The sequence below is a fragment of the Peromyscus californicus genome, unplaced genomic scaffold, assembly GCF_007827085.1.
Source record: "Peromyscus californicus insignis strain IS unplaced genomic scaffold, ASM782708v3 Scaffold_18__1_contigs__length_77618521, whole genome shotgun sequence".
In the NCBI taxonomy this organism is placed as follows: domain Eukaryota; kingdom Metazoa; phylum Chordata; class Mammalia; order Rodentia; family Cricetidae; genus Peromyscus; species Peromyscus californicus.
The window spans coordinates 47,524,342-47,548,402 of NW_026294480.1; the positions used below are offsets into that span (position 1 = coordinate 47,524,342).

Below are 24,061 nucleotides of genomic sequence, written 5' to 3' on the forward strand. Positions count from 1 at the left end.
CTGTTGAAAATGTGCTCAGTTATTTTGAAGTGTTACTATTTAGCAGTGAAGCATAATTTATTCACTTTTCAGTTACCAAGCTCATTGGGTATTTTTATTGAAAATAGATTCTTCTCTCATATAATACATTCTGGCCGGTTTCCCCTCCCTCCATTCCTTCTAGACACTTCCCTACCTCCCCTCTCCCCCAGATCGACTTCACCTCTGTTGTCTCCCCTCAAAAAAAAAAAAAAAAGCAGACCTCCAAGAGACAACAACCACACACCACAAAACAAAATACAATGAGACAAGGCAACCCAAGAGGAGGAGAGAGTCCCAAGAGCAGGAAGAGTCAAAGACACACCTGCTCCCACAATCAGGAGAATCACAAAATCACCAAGCTAACAGCCACAACATTTACACAGAGGACCTGGTGCAGACTCCTGAAGGCCCGGGGTTTGCTTCGTAAGTCTCTGTGAGCCCCAGTGAGCCCCCGTGAACCCTGCTTAGTTAGTTCAGTTGGCCATGTTCTCCTGGTGTCCTCCATTTTTTTTTTTTAACCAACGTGTGATTGATTCTAATTAATATTCTACCAGGGAATGCCTATCTATTGCAAAGCTCTCAAAAAAAAATTACGGTAAGAAGTAGAACTAAAGCTTATTTTTGTCCTGGAGTGAGCTGAGAAGTGCACAGCTCTGTGCTTTTTCCCTAACAGTCTCTATAACAGAGGAGGGCAGCGCGTGAGGCACCCCACACTGCGCATGTACATAAGCATCCCCCTAAGGAAATTTGCTTGCAAATGCTAAAACCTGGAACCCATGTCAGGTTGTTCACATGTAATTGGTATTTGTATTTTTTTTAAAACTCCAGAGATGAGAGAAATATGCAGCTAGAATGAAGAGTCATTGGTGCCTGGCATTAGTCAAAGGCTGAATCTCTTGAGATAGTTGCTCGTCATGATACTCTATCTGTATAAAACAGTACCAGACTGAGCAATCTGGGTCTGGTCTGAGGGACTGCCTTTCTACAGGAACCCAGATGATTCAGATGAAGCCAATCTGTCATTGGTAGCAAGGCTGCACTATCAGAATTTCTTCCTTTCTTCACAGCCTCTTCACTGTCTAACCCAAATTTCTAAGCAGCGATCTTAACCTTCCCAAGTGATAAATACGATGAATACATTTGCTTCATAATCCTGAGCATTGTGTAAATGGTTCTCCCTAAAACCTTCTGTTGATTGTGTGTCCCGAGGCAAATGCTCCAGTGATGTCTCTGACTCTCCTTTGCCTTGCCTTACAAACACAACTCGAAACTAAAATAATGATCTAGGCCCAACCTGACCCAAACACCCACGCTTCTCTACTACACCACAAATTATGCTCCTGTTACATAGGTACATTTCTTTTGTAAAGTAGCTTCTTTCTGCCACCTTTAGTCTTTCCAATTTTTCTTAAGTAGAGTGTGAGGTTTCTAAGCAGATGAAACATTGTGCACGAGGCAGATGTTCTACTTCTGTTTGGTGGTGACAGATGAGGTTCTTGACTTCTAAACCCATGCGTCTTAACACTGACATACATCACCCTGGAGTAGCCAGTCTCTTGTGCCATTATTAGTTACTTTCAGCCTGTCTAAGTGCCTATTTTTCCTTTGCTGATAGGCAAGAAAAACTCCATTCTCCTTCAGAAGTTTCAGAAGGATCTGAACACTGGTGTGTTCAACAATCAGGAGAATGAGATCCTCAAGCAAATTGTGAAGCACGACAGAGAGATGGTTCAAGCGATCCCTCCAATCAACTACCCTCAAATGACAGCCCTGAATTGCACATCATCAACCACCACCCCAACCTCCCGCATGAGGACACAATCTCCACCAGTCTATACGGCGACCAGCTTGTCTCACAGCAACCTCCACTCACCCAGTCCCAGCACACAGACACCCCAACCCTCAGCCATCCTCTCACCCTGCTCCTATACCACAGCAGTCTGCAGTCCTCCTGTACAGAGCCCCCTGGCCACACGAACTTTCCACTATGCCTCCCCCACTGCTTCGCAGCTGTCACTCATGCAGCAGCTACCGCAGTCCCAGGCACCCCAGACTCAGCAACAGCAGCAGCAACAGCAACAGCAACAGCAGCAGCAGCAGCAGCAGCAGCAGCAGCAGCAGCAGCAACAGCAACAACAGCCACAGACACCTGGTAGCTCCACACCGAAAAACGAAGTGCACAAGAGCACGCAAGCGCTTCATAACACCAACCTGACCAGAGAAGTCAGGCCCCTCTCGGCTTCGCAGCCCTCGCTGCCCCATGAGGTGCCCGCTATGATCTCCAGACCTCATCCCACTGTGGGCGAGTCACTGGCCTCCATCCCTCAACCTGTGGCAGCTGTCCACAGCACGGGCCTTCAGGCGGGGGGCAGGAGCACAGTGCCACAGCGTGTCACCTTGTTCCGACAGATGTCCTCGGGAGCCATCCCCCCCAACCGAGGAGTGCCTCCAGCACCCCCACCACCAGCAGCTGTGCAGAGAGAATCTCCCTCAGTCTTAAACACAGACCCAGATGCAGAAAAACCGCGTTTTGCTTCAAATTTATGATCCTTGCTGATTGTCAAAGCAGAAAATAAATACTCTAATAAACAGAATATTCTCAGATATTATTTTAATCTATCTGGTGATAGATCCCTATAGCCTACTCTGAAAAGATATTTTAGACAGCTCTGGCCTACATGCAAATGTAAAAACATATATACATATATAATTAAATAAATATACATATCTCTATATATAAATGCCCAGAAGAAGTTCAAAAGACTTGTATAGCATTCAGTGTTACATGTCTTCCTTTCTTTAAAACCATTAAAGGATTTAACACATTGTTGTAAGATCATTGATTTCTAACCCACTTTTACTTAATTCCTTTGATATATGTATTTCTCTCTTTTATGAAGAGTCCTGGGGGGGGGGGGTCAATGGCATCAAAACTCAGATTTTAAAAAGGCAACTCCAATTAGTTCCAGAAGAGCACCAATCAAAGCTTTCCTTCATTAGCTGTGCCTCTGTATCTAGATTGCTAATTATGTGGGATGAAATAACCCAATCCCAGTTTATAGCTCTAAATTGTATTTCGGTGCTTTAAATTTTGAGTTAGGTGAAGGAACACACTACGTGCTCAGCCACCATAGGAGACTAACATCGCCACTACTAAGGCTTTCTCTAACCTCAAGCATGTTCATTGATTTGGTAGGAAGGTGAGGAGATATTTGTCTTCGTGTGTGATTGGACTTCTACCGAGACTCTGTCGATGTTAGTTGTAAATAACTTTTCCAGCCCAAATAAAAGTAACTCTTCTGTGTTGTATAAAGGTAAAAGTCACTGTTTAAGAATTCAGTTTTATGGCTTCACTTCAAAAGTTAAGAGTTTTAAATTTCACAAAATCTAATAATTGTGACAATTGTTCAACTGTAATGCAATGGCTTCAGACCTACAATATTATTTTAACCTGCAATATTTTATGCAAAATTGTATGCTTGAATCTACAAATTGCTTGTATTACACCAAAAAATTATTACTTTTCTTCCTTATTGACATAATCAAGCATCTGAAACTAGTCCTGGCATGCTTTTTGGGGCAAAAAAAAAAAAAAAGTAGATTCTAATCAGTCATTGTAAGAAAAGGCTTACAGTATTTCTCACTTCTAGAAGATATAACAATTCATTTATTGCCTCTTTTAGAATTCTTAAAAGGGTGACTTGGATCTCTGACTAAAATCTAGAAGTGAGGTTTTCACTTTAATTTAATATTATCGCTGTTATTATCATTTAAACAGTTATTTGCGAACCACAGCTTGGTTTGGAGTTAAATGTGTTCTGTGTCTTCATGTTAGTTGGTAGTTTATTGTGATGTTAATGTGAAGAAATAAATATAATAATCATCACATCTGTTTGGAAATGCACATTTGCCCAATGTATATTGTAGCTAAGCAGTTAGTAAATCTTAAGGCATGTGGTAACCAACATAGTCCTTAGATAGACCGGAGGTTTGTTCTTTTAAATGTGCTGAAAGTAGGGTGGACGTGGTGACAGGAAGCAGGGGTGAAGTTGAGCTGTCTGTAAGCATTGTTTGTTTGTTCTTTTGTTTCCTTAATTCTTTCTGTGAGCATCAGCCTCTTAGAGATCATGTGTGCTTATGGCATCCCACACATGTGGTTGAATGGAACACAATGGGAAGATTCCTCATGTTTGACTTCTGTAAATAACTCAAGAGAGTGACCTGACGTGGAGGTCTTTAGTAGCACGAGCACGGATGATCCACTTAAGAACATTAAACACATTCTGTTGGGACAGGGCCTCTAGATAGACTTAAGGACAGAAAACAAAACAGAAGCAAAGTGAATCCATGCTGCCTGTTATGCCTTTTATGGATCTAACACCTATGAAACCAAAAAGAATTGCTATGCTTAATTGCTAACAGATCCTAATTTGTGTGGAAACAATCAACAATGCTAGGCAATATGATGTTATTTATTACTGACATGCTGGTGACTAACGACAGCCTGTTGGGAATGGTGTAAGAGAGAGCTCATTCGGCCTACCTAGAATCTATGAGAAAGTGGCAAGACTATTTACATATCAGTATGAAAAACTCTTTAATTTTTTATTAAAATATAAAAATTAGCTTCAATTTATTAAGATCATGCGCTAGTCCTTTACATTATTAAAGGTTTACATTTGACAGGATTAATGGGTTTGGTAGTAAAATATTTTTTATATATAAAATTTTTTGAGCACTATTGGGAAACATCAGCAAAATTGAATTGCATGATCATTCAGTGCAACCATAACATTTTTATTCACTTTGTACTAGAATGGACAAAGAACCCTAAGGTTTATATGTTAAACTAACAAAATGGTACAGGGTAAATTATATACACATATGTATGAATGTACATATATATATTTAGATTAAGGAGGAAAGTGACTCATATTACTGTAATATAAAGGTACAGTGCTAGGTGAACATGACCTTTTTTCTCTGTACATAGTTAAGCTCAAGGATGGAGTTTTAATCTGTACAGAAAGAACTGTATTATTGATCTTTTGCTGCTGAGAAGATAAGAATATAGCTGATCCTTGCCACTGTACAACCAGGGAAGAGTTAGAGTATGTCTTTTGTCTTTGCTCAAAGCCATACATATAAATATATATAAAGATTATTAATAAATCCAACAGAAAATAAACTAAAATTATGAATATTTTATTTTATTGTTGAACTCTAATCCAACGTTTTGCTTTGTTGATGACTATAGATTTGCTTGTTTGTCTGTCTTTGTATAATTTCCAAAAAGATTTATTCTTGAAAATCATCATACAATTCTTATAGATATCCTATAAATACAGAATGAAAATAATTTAAATAGACATGGATTTCCCAGTCATCCCTTTGTTTTACCTTTCCCATACAGTAAAAATTTATTTTATTCTTTACTCTATGCCTCTTTAATATGTGGTGTTTGTCCAGTTTCAAATCACAGCCATGTTTATATCATTGGATAGAGGATGATTTTTAATCTATGTACATGTCCTGTTGTCTTTGGGATTTTCAAATGCCTCCGATGAGGTTGATCACAATGAGGATAAATAGCAGAGCACTCTTAAACACAATGAGGATAAAATAGTGTTTTGCAATTTACTGTCATCCTGTAACACATAGCCTGCCTCCAGGTCTCCGTGACCTCTCCATAAGGAGTGATTACCAAGTGAATGCCATTCCACTTTGAAAAGCTGCTTATTCTACCATTTACAGACTTAAATGAACATGGTATTTTCAGGACACTGCAAAGGAAACAACTGAGTTATTCTAATAATTCCTAAAGGACATAAACAATTTACACAATATGATGAGTTTAAACTTTTAGACATATTATATTAAAGCTAGAATTACTTACTTTTCAAAGCACAAATCATTTCTAATAGTCTGTCAGGATTATTGTGTAAAAATATCTCCATTGATTCTTAATTGACTTACAGCTTTTATTTTACAATTTTGCTCTAATTGCTCTTTTGGACCTTCCTTTCCCTATTTTTATGATATTAAACTACATGACCCAGGTGTCTCTCACTTCTATCTCCAGCACTCTAGAGTATGTGTGAGACAGTGCAAGTGTGGGATAAGTTGTTGTCACTGTGGTTATTTACATTCACTAACCCTAACAAAGATTTACTATATGTTAGGGCAGTCCACCTAAAAGCATATCAGTCTGTGCCATGAGAAAAATTTATTCCTGGAATATAATCAGGTACTGAGCTACACTGAATCTTGAGTAGTCAAAAAATTATCATGAAATAATGCCTTTGGATATGTGGACCAAATTATTCCTCAGTTCTTTTAACTTGGTTCAAAATATTTTCAAAATCATGTTGGAGATTTTTCGTGCAAAGATTTTTTTTTATTGATTTTATGGTTATTTATACTTGCTATGGTCCCTTGACAATAGTGACTTTCTAAAGCAACTTAATTTCAATTTTAACAACACATTTGTATTATTGCATGTTTTTTTTAAAAAGGAAAATGATTGAGCTGATCATAAAGGGCAACCTTATTCTTAAAAGTAATGCATGAACTCTTAAAAAAAAAACAACTTTGCCTAACTTCAGGAAAGATTCAGATTCACACCAAGCCAGTCTTTCACCTTTCAATTTGAAGTTTTAAGTAACAGCCATATTGTGTATTGCTTTCCTTCACTGGGGCCACTGACATCTTCATGGATGGGTCGTTTTGGCCTTGGTCACATTCTTAGCTTAAAGGTATAAGAAGCATAAACTTCCCCATGTAGGAACAACTATCCTGATGGAGTAACAAATCCACCACCGTAAAAGATCCCTCATTGGACTCAAGGACATGTCTGTGATTTTTGAATACCTGATTGCTTTACACTTTGGGCAGTTCTCACTGTGAAATGCCCTTTCTACCTTTGCTTCATACTGAAACAATCTCTCTCTGACATGAGGTGATGAGGAATGGAGATAATTTTCCAAGCAAATCTGGAATAATGGTGATATGAGTGACATATTAGTTCCATGTATAATTTTTGATGTCCCAGATAACAAAAACAAGACAAATGATGTTTTTTATAAAATTAAAATCAATGTGATAATCACGACCTAAGACAGGACCCGACCCCACTCTTACATGACCATGCCTCTCTTATCTCACCATAATCCTACCCCTGTTTCCTCAGCCAAGGGTGGTTGAGTAGTGGCAATGAAGACTTGATTTTGTTGAAAGAAGACTTGCCAACACTTGCCCCATCGTGAGACTTGTTTAAAGACAATATCAAAAGAAAATGTATGCAAGTCTATGAATTTATTTTTAAGATACTTGGTGTAGAGAGAATGACAATAGAAAGAATATATTCTGAAGAAAGCATCTTCATGTAATGATAAATGAAACTTGCTTCTAAAATGTGAACGTTTAATGAAACACTGGTCATTGGCAATAGCCACATCTCGCTGAAGCTGGAGTGTGTCATAGATTAGAGAAAACAAATTTGAAATGGTAAAGTTGGATTTAAATCCTTTTAAAAAGTCATTTTTATTTTCAGGCCAAAGGTTTTATAATTTTATACTTTAATCTTAATTTTGCAGAGAAATCAAAGGGTACATGGTGAAATGCATGTTTTGCTAATGTGAAAAGAAATAAAATTCAATTTGTGACAGAGCAACAACTAAGGCTATTTGTTACCTCACACTACTTGTGAGGCTGCTGGGTCTGAAGGAAGACCTCGTGTTTGCCAAGGAGTGGGGATAAGTTTGGGAAACCAAAAATTTACCAGATTTGCATATCAAAACAGTACAGGGTGAAGGGTGAGGGCATGAAGAACCATGAAAATGAGTTAGACTATTGAACAGGGAAATGTTTGGGATTCAAATAAGCTAGTTTCCCAGAACTGACTGGTGGTACCCTGTTCCACAAACTGAGAAATATAGACATTCCTTGGAGATATTTTATTCCTAGTGTAGTATAAATCACCATTCAACTCAATAAGAACTAGCTCTTTATTATCCTGTAATTAAAATTATTTTTTAATATTTGAATAGACAGTGCTATTGATTCAGTAGACACAACTGCAAAAATCAGTGTACACAGTAATTCTCCAAAAGTAAGGGTCATTTATCTATTTTTAGATTTATTAGAATGACTTAGAGTTACTTATATTTCTTAAGCAGAAATAACAGACTTTTGCCATAACAGATGTTAAATTTTATCAGATTAAGCATAGGAAAGAAAATTCAGATTTATAGAGGCAAACATATTTTCCTAAAACATATTTTAGTTTCCATTTAAATTGTGGCAAACCACTCAGAAACGGAAGACACAATTTTGAAGGAAGTAATCATATAACTCAATTTACCCGATGTATAGTGTCATTTTATTTTGGTTATTTATGTGGTGAAGACCTTTGTTTCTCAGTATTTAAAAATAAAAATTGCTTGCCTAACTTATTTAAGATTTACTGTGAAGGTCTTACACAAAATTCTATTGACAGCAAGCAGTTCTGAATGCCTGAAAGTATGATATGCTCATATTTAGCATGAAGTATTGAACTTGAGTAATATTAAATAGCATTTCATAAACAAAATAGTTGCATAGACAAAGTAGCATATGTCTTCCATATATTTTTATTACAAAGATCCAAAGAATATTAACCATATTTGGCCACAGACAAAAGTATGGAAACGTGAAAGTGATAGTGTTCCTCAGAGTAATCACCATAAAATGCTGGACATATCCCCGCACAACATAATAAATCAAAACCTTTTTTGACCTCCCAATCAAGAGCAGCATTCAGGGTCAGTGCCAAGTTAATATGAATATTCAAAATAATAATTTATCTCTACTTTGCAACAGCAATCTCATTTTGTGAGTTAGCCAAAATTAATCTCAAGCCATAGTTTCTCAATCTGATAGATGATCAGGTTAGCACCACTGTTTATGATAAAAAGCAAATTGTGGTTCATTTTGTGTGTAGGTCATAACTATCCCTGAATGTCTAGAGATGATTGCTGTGGGATGTTCTGTATGGCAAATGTGTTGCTCTGATTGGTCAATAAATAAGACAATGATTGGCCAGTGACTAGGCAGGAAGTATAGGCAGGACTAACAGAGAGGAGAAAAGAAAGAACAGGAAGGCAGAAGGAGTCACTGCCAGCCGCTGTGATGACAAACAGCATGTGAAGATGCCGGTAAGCCATGAGCCACGTGGCACGGTATAGATTTATAGAAATGGATTAATTTAAGCTGTAAGAACAGTTAGCAAGAATTCTGGTATGGCCATACAGTTTGTAAGCAATATAAGTCTCTGTGTTTATTTGGTTGGGTCTGAGTGGCTGTGGGACTGGCAGGTGAGAGAGATTTGTCCTGACTGTGGGCCAGGCAGGAAAACTCTAGCTACAGATGATCTGAAAGCATTGACAAATGCAGTTTCACAGAGTCTGCCTATGCAGAAAAAAAGCAATATGGTATTTACATTAAAAGACTTAATGAACTCACAGCTTAAAATATGAAATATCTAAAAATTAGTTTTTGTTTCTTAGAGGCAAAAAACGACCTGTGTTAATTTTGCACATCTTTTTTAATGGTGTGAATGTTTTCATAGGACATTGTGTTTCTTTAACTAAATGGTATTGGCTTTGAATTGCTTAGAGGAATTCTTTACATTGATAATGGTGATAAAATGAGCTATCTTTATATTAGCAGTTTTCAAAAGCACACAAGTAAAAATGTATTACAATGTTTTGTCACTCCCTATACTAAGTATGAATGTTGGACAATCTTGTGATTACCCGTATCTCAGCATTTTAGGCTAAACTTGACTGGATTTCTAGTAAGATGGCTAAGATTCTTTCTACAAGGGTGTTTTCTGAGCAAAAGAAAGGGAGGGATGGAGGGATGGGTGAAGGGAAGGAGGGAGTTTGACTTAACAATATTACATTTTTTTTAGTCAGTTGATTTCAGATTATTTACCTCATCGTATATCTGAATGTTGATTGGATGTGAAAAAAAGCCCAGTGGAAATTTTGACATTGCCAGAAAGCTTCTCAAGCATTTACTAGAAATGTTGGACATTTTGCAAATGGTTATTCATGAGTGTTCTAGACAGATTCTGGGTGTTACTTCAGGATAGCCTTTCCTTCCTTTAGTTCAGTGGTTTCTCAATCTGTGGGTTGTGACCACTTTGAGTCATCCAAGGGTCATCTAAGACCATTGGAAAACACACAAATATTTACATTATGATTCATAACAGTAGCAAAATTAGTTATGAATTAGCAATGAAAATAATTGTATGGTTGGAATTCAGCACAACATAAGGAACTGTATTAAATGGGGTGCAGCATTAGGAAGGTTGAGAATGATTACTTTAGGAAGTAATATATTATAATAATTCAATTAATTTCAGTTGGTATGTCTCCCAAAGAAATGAGGTTATGTCTGTAAAATCTTAAGTAGTTTGGAAAACCTATCCAAAGGAATTCCTACCTATCAGCTCCATAAACCATATTTCATAAAACACATAATCCTGTGATAACAAAAAATGGAGTTTCTGGTAAGAAAAGTTTTGATACTTTTAATGACATTATACCTTGTAATTATGAATCCATTATGAATTGTGAATCCATTAAAAGCTTTACAGGCAGGGTTAGGGATTTAGCTCTGTGGTAGAGTGCTTGCCTAGCAAGCACAAGGGCCTGGGTTCGGTCCTCAGCTCCAGGGGAAAAAAAGCTTTGCAGGCTTATTAGGAAATAGATATACTATGTCTACAGAAAATTTATAAGCATACCATTAGCCCTTTATTTTATATATGAGAAAAGGAAAGAAAGAGGGACTAGCCAGCTGCTAGAAATAGAAAAAAAGCCTGCATATTTCAGTTTTTAACCTATTTTTAATGTGTACTTGCAGTTAATTTTCTTCTAGTCTGGCCAAGAATTGACATGTAACTCACAATAGCTACAGGCCCCAGGTTCCAAAGTAAACAAATTTAGGACATGGGAAATATAAACTGCCAAAAGCCATTCAACTCCAATGCATGGAAGAGAACATGGCACAGACAAGTATCAAATGTAGATCTGAAGGCATTGTTCAGTATTCATTTCTATTACGTGCTGTATACAATGGTCATTCTAAATAAAGGCAAGTAGAAGCATACTTGGTTAGGAAGACAGTTTTAAAGTATGTGATACAAAGGTTTTTTTAATTGTGTATGGGGCTCACCATCATCATCACTTAACATCACACACCTTTCAGATTTTCTTGCAGTGTATTTCTATGGATCATTTCCTCCCTGTATGCCTTTCTCCACGATATATTACATAATTGCCTATATAATATGAAAAAATACTCAAATAGTCATGGGCTTTATTTAAAATACCTAAAAAATGGATACTTCAAGCCAATATAGCCATCCTAAGGGAAGTGACAAAATATGAATAAATTTAAAAAGGGGTAGAAGGGGCTAATCTGAAATTGAAATGAAAATGAAATATTAGGAGGAAACTTGGGGAGAACAAGATTCATGTATATCCATTTTTATTTCCGTTCTGCCCCATGCAGTATTAACAGTGGTATCACCACAAATCCTAAGCACATAATTTCAAGAACAGTGTTGTGGCTACTGGGGAAAAGGATGATGTTGCCAGATACAGAATGGAGATAGACCTAAAAATGGGCCTTTTTTTAGATTGAAAAGAACACCCACAAAGGAACAAGTAAACAGGGAGCTGCTCACCCTGGGCAGAAGCAAACCTATTGTCAGGAAAGGCATGGAGGGGCAAACAGAGTACTCTTCAGATACACAAATGCATGGAAGGCCTCTGAAGTGCCATGATGACAGGGTTTCCCACAACAAGTGAGAACATACAATGCTAACAGTGCTTACACAAAACTGCACATCAAAGGTGTGTCTTCTCTCCCTCACTTATAACAGCAAGCTTCTTTTCTGACTGTAAACTAACAGGAGTGTTACCATTTTTTTTGTTCTCATTATGGTCAGTAGCACTCTTCATGTAAAGAGTTTCAACTTAGGAAATCCAGTCCTCAGATGGTGGGAATGTATATGGGAATAGCATGACAAAGACTTGCCCAATATAATTGTCTCACAGTACATACACTTTAATTTTTAAATTATTATAAGTGCTCTTCATTAGTTCTGTTCACATTGTGGTAAAAACATATTTGTAAATACATATTTCATTCTACCAATAAATCATTTCAGAAGAAAAAACCATGATAAAATCTCTGCTACAAAGAGGATTGAGAACTAACATCATCAATGCTAATGAGCAAAGTTATTTTTTTCTGTAACTTTGTTATTGGTGAACATTTCAATCTTTTTTCTTTTTCTTTCCTTTGTATTTCTCATTTCTTCCCTTCCTTCCCCCCACCACAGTCTCTATCTCTAGCTTTCTTGTTTTCTATTTTATGTTCTTTTTCTATTTTTATATTGCCTTATAATCCTGGCTATTTTAGAATTTATGTGTAGAACAAGATGCCTTTGAACTTGTGGCAATCCTGCCTCTGCCAACTGAATGCCTGGATTATAGGTGTATGCCACCATAACTGATGGAAAGTCTAGTTTCTATAAGATAGTGTATTACACAATAAAAAAATATTCAACTAAGAACAAATAAAGTGACTAACAGGAAAAATTACCAAGGGAAGAAAGTCAGATGAATTTGGAAACATCAAGTTGGACTGACGGTCTTTTCCACAGGTTTCTTACCACCAGGGCTATAAAATCTGAATAACCTAGTAATAGAAGGAGCATGGATCTTATTGTACAAACTTTGATAGTTAATGAAGCTTCCACATTTCTAATAGGAACTGAATGTGCAGCCAGAGGTGTTCAAATGGTAATATCTGAAGGACATCTAGGGATCCTTTTACATGTATTGTTCCTTTCATGTTGTTTAGAACTCCTACTATTTAGTCACATTGTTTTTGCTTACATCAACTTTCTTTATATATATATTCCTTGAAGTTCATATATATATATATATAGTGTTATATGTCTTATGTCATATATATATATTCTTGAAGTACAAAGTAAGCTGTTACTTCAGCTTGCTGTTTAGGTGTCCATTAACTTATCAAACTCATTCCTTGAATACTAAAATGTGTCAAGAAATACCTTAGATATTGTGGAGGTAGCTATGATATGAGATAATATTTGGGGCTAGACAGGTGGCCTGGTGGTTAAGAGCATTTACTGCTTTTATAGTGAAGCTGGGTTCAGTTTCCACACTGACGTGATGGCTCACAACTGATTGCTACTGTAGTTCCAGGAGATTTGGGGGTCTAATGTCCTCTTCTGTCCTCCAAGGATACCAGGAATATACATCTGTACATACAGAGTTGCAGACAAAAACACCCCCATGTGCATAAAATAAAAACGTAGAAATCTTTTCTCTTTAATTTTTACAGAGAAAAACAAAGGTTTGCACCTCCATTACGCTTATGTCTTTAAAGAAAGAAATAGATGATGAACAAGTCAGTAAAAGTGTAGACAGAGAAGAAAGCACTGGAGGACAGAGGTGCAGGGGAGGAGGAGGGAGTGCCAGGAATAAGGAGTGGGAGGAGGTGCTTTCTCCAGTGCCATTATCCACGATGATTCATGAGGGAGAAAAGTGAGCAATAACCAATGGCCACAGACAGACAGACTGTCTGATAGCCCAGTGCCTTTCTGTGCCTGTTCCTGAAGTTGTGACACATGCATTGGCAACATTAGTATCCTTCAAGAGTTTGTGTTAAGAGCAGGTTCTTGGGCCTGATGTCGCACAGGCAGGAGTGTGCTTTCTGACGGAGTCCCTGGGAGTTCACATGCGTTAGGTTATTGAAAAGCATGACCAGGAGGGACAATGAACTTTCAGAGATATGGACACTTCTAGGAGTGACACATCACAATAAAAGATCCTGGCTATACAGGGAGAGTGAGAGGGCTTCAGACAAACATGCAGAGCCTCGAGGCCATGGCCAATTTTACATGTCATCATTTTACCCTGGACCATACAGAACTTGCTTTGGTTTACATTCCTTTTCCCAGCCTGCCCCCTGGTACTTCTATGGAAGCAGAAAAGAAAAAAATTAAGACATATTATAATTTCCTCACTTTAACTAAGTCTCGCTACCACAGCCACTAATGTTTCTAACCTAACATTAATCTGCTATATCTTCTTCCCAAATAATGCTTAATGTTAACAGCCACACATTCTCATTGTAAAAGTAAGTTGTCCAATGTTCTGTAACTGAGCTTCTATTTTGCCATTAAATCTATGCACCTGCAGTGTTTTAAAAGTCTGGCTATATTGACTGGCTCTACTTTCTATACTTGTGTGTGTGCTAATTACATAGTTACATAGTATCTCAGCTTTCATTATTAATTTTTTCTCTCTCTCTCTCTCTCTCTCTCTCTCTCTCTCTCTCTCTCTCTCTCTCTCTCTCTGCATGTGTGGTGTATGCAAGGGTGTACATGTGAGTGCGGTGTGCACACCCATGTGGAGACAAGGGATCAACATCTGATGTCTTTCCTCTATAGCTCCTCCCCTTGTTTTTTAAACAGGGTCCCTCATTGAACCAGGATATAAGCTTCTCAGCACAGGGTTTTAGGCATACACTACCGAATACAGATCTTTATGAGTCCTAGGGAACCTGACTCAGGTAATCATGATTGTAGAGCAATCACTTTACCCACCCTCACCCCTCCATAAGTCAGTGTGTGTGAGTGGAAGGAGAGACACATAGACAGACTGAGAGACAGAGACAGAGAAACAGACCGCGAGATGTGTATAGGTGTAATTGTGTTTACCTGAGTAAGCTCATGAGCCACTCTTCATGTGTGGTCAGAGAACAAACTTGGGCATTGGTCCTTGCCTTTCCATTGCATTTGGGATGAGGGCTCTTCCCTGCTGTGCAAGCCAGGCTAACTGGTCACTGGGACTTCTGGAAACTCTGTCTGCCTCCCCTTTCCCATAGGGCACTGGGATTACAGACACTCATGTGCATCCAGTTTTCATGTGGGTCCTTAACATAGGTTGTCCAACTTATGCAACAAGAGATTTTGCCCATGAAGCCATAACTCCCTCCCTTTAATTTTCTTACATGCTGAAAGAAAGAGACAGAGAGAGACAGAGACAGAGAAGGAGGGAGGATCATCAGTTAAAAGCACCTACTGCTCTTGCAGAGGACACTAACTCTATTCTCAATACATACAACATAAGGCAGGTCACAACTGCCTGTCACTCTAGCTTCAGAGAACACCTGTATGCACCTCTGAATACCTCTCTACAGACTCACAGATATACACAATTAAATGTAAATTTAAAAGATTTGTAAAAGGAGATTGGTATATAACGTCTGTCTTATGGGGCAGATATAAGGGAAATCTTACAAAAGCTTTTACTCTAGCTCTTGACCCATTTTTGACATTTTATGTGCAACAAGAAGAATTTTCTGAGTCATGACACAATGAATTTCATGGGACGGAACTGTCACATTAGCCTTCCTAGTGGAAAGAGCTACACAGGAAATTCAGCCTCTTTTCCAGAGGAACATAGACCTAACTGCGGTGCCATATTTCTTTGGACCACACACTCCAGGGATTAGTATCTGGTCTGATATTCCCAGATGTGTTTGAGCAGGTGATACTACATAATCAGTAGTCTTGGTATCAACCAATCACAGGGCCAAGGAGACCGCTTTCTTCTAAGTGTTCTTAGATGCAATATGACAAGAAGACAATATTTCTAGACAGACACACTGAGTTCAACAAAACTCTCTTTGAGCTAGAAGTATGTTGATGGAGGGGTGGTACAGTCTTCCATCTCTTTAACATGTGTGGTGTGACAGTAGAATTTGTCCTGAGGTCTTTTGTATGAAAGGTTGATAGGATACTCTATACCACAGTATCCTAATACTCTAATCGGACACCTTGTATACCATCTTAATGATTAATGGTTAAAATGTGTACATGTACCTACACACATCTCTATTTGGTTACACACGGAGACTCACCTTCTTATTGGAATAATTAGGAAGAGGCAGTTTTCTGAATGACACCACATCAAGTTTTCTCCTTCTGTGAAGTACAAGTCCTATTCAAAAGCCAAGTGCCTGTTTGATGTGCTGAGAGAGATGACCCCTGTGTACCTGAAGCTCTGTAAGTGTCCAAGCATAGTCCAGCTCCTCTGACTCACAGAAAGCATATTCAAGTGAGAATTTGAACTTCTTGCTCTCTCTTTAAATTAAGGATCACTGCTAGACAGACTTCAGGCAGTGACATAAGGCCATTATTTCTCTATTTTTTTCTTTTTCTTATAGAGCTTGTACTTTAAAATACCCTACTACAATTGCAAACCTGCACAGTCCTTGGGGTTGGTAAGCTCTTCAGGCTGTCATATGGACTCAGTTCTAAAAGCTTTGTTCACAGCATGGGCTGAGATTTAAACTTCTCTATTATTTCCTGGTTTCTGAAAAAAAAATTAAAGTAGGGGAGGAAAAAAAAAGACACCCACTTCACGGCAGAGTCCTTTAATGTTACTGTGGTGAACACTGTTGTCAAAGATCTGTAGACAGGTGATGAAAGAACAAGACTAAAATAATCAGAGAACTGTGAAGTCTGAAAATTGAAGCTTCTCCGAGTTTCGTGTCAGCAGGTGCTGAGTCCAGTTTTAGAGGCTGAGAACTGTTCGTTTCATTGAGTGTTTACTGCTAAAATAGATGCTAAATTTAAAGACACCGATTGAGCATACCATTTATATTTGGGGGGTCAGAGAGAGAAGGCTCTGCAGCTAAGGGGATGTACTCCCCCTTGCAGAGGATCTGAGTTCATCTCTCAGCAGCCGCATCTGGTGGTTCACAACCATCTGTAACTCTAATCCTAGGGGTTGCTAAAGATTCTGGCCTCGGCAGGCACCTGCATTCATGTCCAAATACACACACACAGAAAGACACAAAAACACTTTGGGATAATAAAAATAAAATAATTAAAATTACTTTAAAATTTTAATTTTAGAATTTTTTTTTCGCTTTTAAAGCATGTATGGCCAGATTAAATGTAGTTGCTAAGAAAATAAAACAAACAAAAAACAAAGAGGAAATGTTGTTTTTAGGAGAGATAATTTATTGCCAATGACTATTGCAATGTTCTGTGACCTTCCTTGGCTTATTTATAGTTAGAAACAAAAGGGTTGATACATGTTCAGAGTTTGGCTTAACTTAAAATTTAAATGCATTATTTTTTTATATTGGGGATGGCATGAAAGGCCAATGCCCTTTACACATTTCATTCTTTGAGGATCTGGTCAATTATTAAAACTGACATCACCTCTTAACACTGTTCTTTCCTGGGGAAATGATATCTTGTCTGTCATACTTGTGGAAAGCCTAAAATGTATATTTTAATATAGATACAATAAAAGTGAATTTGTCTTTGAATTTTCTAATTACCATTTTCCATATTATTCCATCCAGTTATACTCTTTCCGTTCTACCAGACTCTAAAAAGCAATCTGGCATCATTATAAGCTCCATGTGAGTTAATTAGGCTTGGATTTTCCTAAGGTGTGTTTGCATTTTGAAAGGAAATGCAATCGTAAAAATGGGAAACAGGCTATAAAAATAACTGAGTGTTAAGTAATCCTTGCACACCAGTCAGTTGCCTTATCTGAAAATAAAAAAAGGTGACAAAAACATCTTTTAGACTGCTTCTAGAATGAAGACTTTGAAGCTTAAAGACCCAGAATGATTTGACAGGGGCTAGGGATACCATTAGGAACACTATAATACTCTATAATACAACAAGTCAAATACGTCCTGAGTAATGGGGTGTATGGAGAAAATAAACACTTGAAAGGAATGGTAGGAGCTATAACTAAGAGTTCAATAGAGATGGCGAAGGGATACCAAAAGACTGTAATTATACCAGATTATGTTGGTATGAATGATCACAATTATCATAATAATGATATAGATAAAGTATAGAGAACTATGAAGTAATAAGATGCTTATGCCAGCAACATAAGAGATTTTCTGAGGATCCAAGAATGATTTACTAGAGTCCCCAGTTATTTACATGGGCAGTGTCCCCTTAAAGGCTAACAAGTTAAGGATTTGATTCCTAAGATAATATTCAAAAGTGGGATTTGGCATAATTAGATCAAGAGGGCCCTCAACTAATCAATAAGACAATTTCTTCATAGGTTAGTCATTTGACTGTGTAGTTCTAGAGATGATGGAAGCTAGGAATTGGAGCCTAATTGGGGGCGGTACTGGTATTTCATGGTCTTTTAGGAATATTTCTTATCCCTAGTGCCTGCTCGCACTCTCTCTTTCTCTGTCTTTCATTATAAAGTGAGCAGACTCTTTTTCCATGCCGTTATCCTATGCTATTGGGCAGAAATTTACTGTGGACCAAAACCTTTGAAGGCACAAAAAAAATTATTACTTTGAAATAATTTATGCCAGGCATTATTTTGTCGCCATGAAGAAAAGGCTTACAAGTACATCAGCCTAATCCAACAGCCTTTACAGATATAATTTCATTATCATATACTATCATATCATTTCTCTCTAAGTAACCTGTGGTGCACCACTAACCCTAATAGAATTCTGTCTGGAAGTTTCTTTCTCCTTTCCTAACTTAACTTACTAGTGGTTTACCTACAGGGAGGTTTTCCTTAGTGTTGTCTTTTACCCTCTTTCCATTCAGTGTGCTCGGAGTTTGCATATTTCATCAACTCAACCCATTAAATGAATCCAGTATCCTGTCTTCACTAGTGCTGTCACACCTCTGCTAAAAACCAGCTTAGAAGGTGGAACTCACAGCCAGCCAGGCATCCCCCCCACTACACAGTATGACCTGTGCTCTGTTTCCTTCCTTTCAATTGTCTCTTCAATTCATGCTGATGTCACTGTTGCCATCCTGCCCCTGAGTCCCTGCAGTTAGGATTCTGCAGCACTTTCATCTCACACACAGGTCTCTACATGCTTTCAGTATTTATACCTATACTGTGTAAGAATGCAGCATATATTATGGCCAACATGTCATCTCCTTGACTCTTTACTCAGTTCGGAGAACAACTCCAGGTCAATCAAATCAGTGTCTCTACTTTGCGTAAAGAAGCTTATATATCTGCCTTTTTAGCAACCCTAGTCATCAATTATCATTCACCCTACAAAATACAACTTCCTACTCCCTTCTCTCAATGTAAGCAAAGCCATTTAATACCTGTACCCTCCACTGCAAACTTCTCCACTTCACTCTTCCCTGGTCTTCAGTCTCTGTTCTGTACTAACAGCTGTTGGCTCTTTTGTGTTTAATAGTTCCTTAACTACGTAGCAACAAGTGTTTCTTTAATTAAATCTGCTACAAAAAGATTACGTAATGAGTATGTGTCAACCACATCATAAAAGCAGAGGATATAAATGTGATCAAATCCAAAGACTGGTGATGCACTACCTAGAATGTGCAAGGTCCCTAGTACTAAAAAAAAAAAAAAAAAAAAGCAAATTTACTTAATTTACTTACTGACTTTCAGACGTACTTCATAAAGTGGATATATACTTTTATAAAAGTAATTATTCACAGCCAAGACATTGCGAACAGTTTTAAATCTTAGCAATGGAAACCAGAGAATGGTCTTAAGAGCCTGCAATAGGCAATGAAGTAAGTAAGTAGTCAGGGGCAAGAGCAGACTTCCGACAGAAAACGCAGCTTGTATTGAGAACTGATGATGCGTTAAATTTCGTTAGAAAACATCACATGGTGTTGGGGAGTACATGACATTACACGCATGGGGCCTTCCAGGAAAAGGGAATATCAAAGTGAGTCCCGTTGGCATGTGGAAGAGTGACATATAAAAGAAATCTTAGTGGGACAGAAAACCCAGAGCTCCAAAGTGGAGTATGTGAAGTTCAAGGAAGGAAACCTCCAAAGCTTTGTGGATCTGGTAAATCTAGAACCTTTATCGTATTTTAAATTACGGTCTTTACCTTGGAAACAATGAAAAGATACAGAAATTTTCATAACTCCCCTGCTTAGAGTAAAATATCACACCTAATGTTTGAATTATCTATGTAAGTAAAGACCCAAGGAGCTATCTAAGAGCAAGAGGAAATTCAGTGTACATGAGGATAGACACAACTGAAACCAGGCCAGGCCCACCGTGGCTTCAGCTCTCTACATGCCTCTTCTGTGTTTTCCAGTGATTTGCTCCAGCTGCACAGAAATCTCCGCCAAAGCTTGTGGATTCATTAACCATCGCTGAGGACGGTCAAAATGAATTTTCTGTAATGGTAACAGCTTGTGCTCCGTCAGACTCCTATTGAAAAGTCTCCTGTAAAAATTGATAAGGAAATCACTGGTTTTCTTTCAAGAATATATTTAGTATCTTACTCAGTTCAAATTGAATTTGCTACCCAAGGTCCAGAGTAATGAGTTATTTATTTACGGTTGTTACTTTTTTATTTTGCTAGCATTCGAAAGATAAAAATATTACCTGTTCTAAACCTGGTGGTATGAGTAAACCATCCAATTGATTCCTGTTGTAACAAGAAAAGTGATTGGCCCAAGAAGATTTGCAGCTGGAATTAGTGGTATATGTCTTTAATCCAAGCACTTGGAGGCAGAAGTAAGTAGATCTCGGTGAGTTCAGTCCAGTCAGGGCTATGTACAATGAAACCCTGTCTCAAAAACAAAAACAAACAAACAAACAAACAAAAAACCAGACAGAAAACAAGCAAAGATTTGCAAATTTAATAAGCATTTAATTTTGAATCCAGTTTTACATTTTTTATTGTTCACCTTCTGACAGTTTAGGTTCTGAGATATTTCCTTGGGAAAGCATTATAAATTATTTTTTAACGTTTTGCTCTAGTAGAATTTCTCACCCCCTCTACCCCTCTTACATGCCTTCCTAACGTGCTCATCTTGTTTCTTGATTATGATCTTTACGACCTCCACCTAGCCAAACAGATTGTATTTTCTTCATTACACAAATCTTTCCCTACTTTAATATTCCTCAGATTCTCAGATTACAATTGTAGACAATTTCTACAGGTCTTTGAAAATTGCTATTCTCTTAAATTCCTTCAGCAACGCTAATGTTTCTAGTCCTTAACATTTATAGAATTTGGGGTCTCTACTACCCACTATGTATAAATAAGCAGGGCTGTATTGTTCATGAATTAAATGATTAATGTAAATGTCTCCTTATCTAAATTACAAAGTCCTTAATACTTTTAAGTCATATTTCAGTGTTGGGTACAATGACTAATCCGATTCTAAGAAAGTGGTTGAAGAGAAAGTCATTAAATAAAATTCCTTTGATAGTTCTGTTATCTTCATGTTCCCATTTCTTGCTCTTCAGGGATCTTAAGTACCTGAACTTCTCATTTTACATGAAACAGGACAAAGTATGCTTAGAGGCTTTTATTCTGGAATATATTCATTAAAATACCTCCAACATTGTATGTGTAAGTAATTATTAACAAGTTACTCTGCAAACCTAATGACTCTTCTTTATAAATAGTAGATGTTGCCAGGCAATTCTTGCACACCCTTGGTTGCAGCACTTTGGAGGCAAAGGCAGGCAGATCTCTGTGAGTTCGAGGCTAGCCTGGTCTACAAAGCAAGTTCCAGGACAGCTGGAGCTATTACACAGAGAAATTCTGTCTCAAAACAAACAAATACATAAATAAATAAAAGGCAGATATTGATAGTAATGGTGCAACTCCCTGCATTAAATTAATTAGGCTCTGAATTTGAATGCTTAAAACAGTTTGCAACACACAGTGCACAATATTCAACTACCAGCTGATAGCTGGCTGAAGCTTCCAAGCCAATATTGTCTTCTCTTCTCAATTTCAGATATATCAATCCACCTGTTCATCCGTATAGATATTTCACAAACGTCTAAATATATTCAAAACTGGATTCTGCACTTGTTATATAATAACTATTCCTGGGTAAAGGCAAACAAACATCTGCTTACCCCAGATAGGAAACTAATGACACACTAAAGCAAAGATACCCCCAAGTCTTACTTAAGTTTTACTTTGGTTACTTACAGGCATAAGAGTGAGGGATTGCTTATGGTAACAGAAACTGACTCAAAGTCAGGTGCATCACCAAAGCCTACTCCAACACTCATAAAAGCTAGAAACCTGGGGGAAACTGCACAGCCTGTCCTTTCCCTCTTAAGGAGGGAAAGGCCTAGTAAATCTGATCAGGTTCGTGGTCTTCCTGAAGCCATTTTGAGTTCTTTACTTTCTGTCTTAACAAGATTCCATTCAGCTTTTGCTTTTTACCTTCTCTTAAATTAGAACATCCTGTTCTGTCTCTCTGTCTGTCTCTGTCTCTGTCTCTGTCTCTGTCTGTCTCTGTCTCTCTCTCACAGACAGAGAGAGAGAGAGAGAGAGAGAGAGAGAGAGAGAGAGAGAGAGTAAATGTCCTGTCTTAAAAAATTTCACCTCCATGATTGAAGGTTTAATCTCTGGGGAAACTGCTAGTAGCAGTATTTTACCACAAACACCATGTGTCTTCTAAGGCAGAGTTTCTACAGCCCTACATGGCCTTAAATTTGTGATTCTCCTGTCTCATTGTCTTGATGCTAGAATTATAGGCATATAATAGACCACTACACCTACTTTTCATTTTATGAGGTGTTTGTGTGTTTGTGTGTGTGTGTGTGTGTGTGTGTGTGTGTGTGTGTGTGTGTGTGTGAAGTTTGTAAAGACAGGATCTTATGTATCCCAGATTGCTCTTAAACTCAATATGTAGATGAGGATTACCTTGCCTTCCTTATCCTCTGGCCCCTACCTCCTAAGCCCTGAGATTATATGCACACACCTTTGTGCCAGGAATGTTTTAAATTTTACTAAAATAATAAAAACACAAGCTGTATGTCTGTCTGACTTCTTTCCTTCTTGGCTGTGATAACAAAATGTCTTTGACTAGGTAATTTACAAACAGAAAATGTATTTCTGATGGTGGGAGGCTGGGAAGTTCAAAATCGGGAAGCTGGCAGAGTATCTGCAAGACCCCATCCTCACAAACTAAATCTTCTAATTTTGTTCTCCTGTAATAAAAGTGCGCAAAGCCTCCTCACATCTCTATTGTAAGGATGCTAACTCCATTGATGAATTATCTGTCTTCACAAAAGTTTTGTTAATTGAGTTAATTAAAGGTCTGCCCTCATGACTTACTACCATCACTTTAGGGATCAACCTTCAGCATGAAGTTGGGGAAAACAGATATATCTAGACCATGGCAGCACTAAAGCCATGAATCTGAGCATTGTACAAGGATTTTGGTTCTGTGGGCACCATAAGTCCAAAATTTCAACTCAAAGTGCAGGTTCCACAAGCTTTAATTTTAAATACTCTTGTCTCTCTTTCAGGAACTCTGTGAGTATGACTTCCTTCCAAGGTTGAACGTATGTTGTCAGGTTTCTATGTTCTTATTATCATACATTAACTTCCTTATACTTTCCGAACACCTGGGTGACCCAAAAATAGCAGAATTCTCCTAGGGGAGTAAAGAAATAGAAATGAGGAAAGGAAGAACTCAAAATGTGCATCTTCTTCTCTTTCTTTCCCATAGTAAGAAGAATAGAGTTTGTAAAAAGCCTTGGTTTTCTGGAGTAAGCCCCTGCTTGTAAAAGCCTTGGTTTTCTGGAGTAAGCCCCTGCTCATCAGCAGTCATCCCAATTTCCTCTCAACACTCTCACTCATTAGTAAAAGCAACAGGAAAGCCAGAGATAGGGAAGCAACATTTTCAATATTTATTTCACCCATCTCTTCATAACTATCTATGGATACGTTCTGGCATAAGAATATTTCCACAGTTCTCAGCTCCCAAGTTTTGATGCATCTTTACACCAGGAATTAAACTCTTGAGTTCAGCCTGAGCAAGTGAGGGAATGGTTAAGTTTTTCTTTTTGACACATCATTCCTGTCTGCCTTGCGTTAGATATACTCAATATTGTTTTTTATTTCATTTTAACATGAGAGAGGCAGAAACTGTGCAGTGCTTTCTGAG

The 24,061-nt window shown here is 37.8% G+C and overlaps 1 protein-coding gene across 1 annotated transcript in view; it reads left to right on the forward strand.

Moving 5' to 3' along the window:
• Positions 1–14,308, forward strand: part of Hcn1 (hyperpolarization activated cyclic nucleotide gated potassium channel 1) — a 397,328-nt gene extending 383,020 nt beyond the window's left edge. The window contains exon 8 of the mRNA XM_052743322.1: positions 1,637–14,308. Coding sequence (XP_052599282.1) covers positions 1,637–2,568 — 932 coding nt within the window. The 3' untranslated portion in view covers positions 2,569–14,308. The remainder of the gene's footprint in view (positions 1–1,636) is intronic.
• The last annotated feature ends 9,753 nt before the right edge of the window (positions 14,309–24,061 follow it).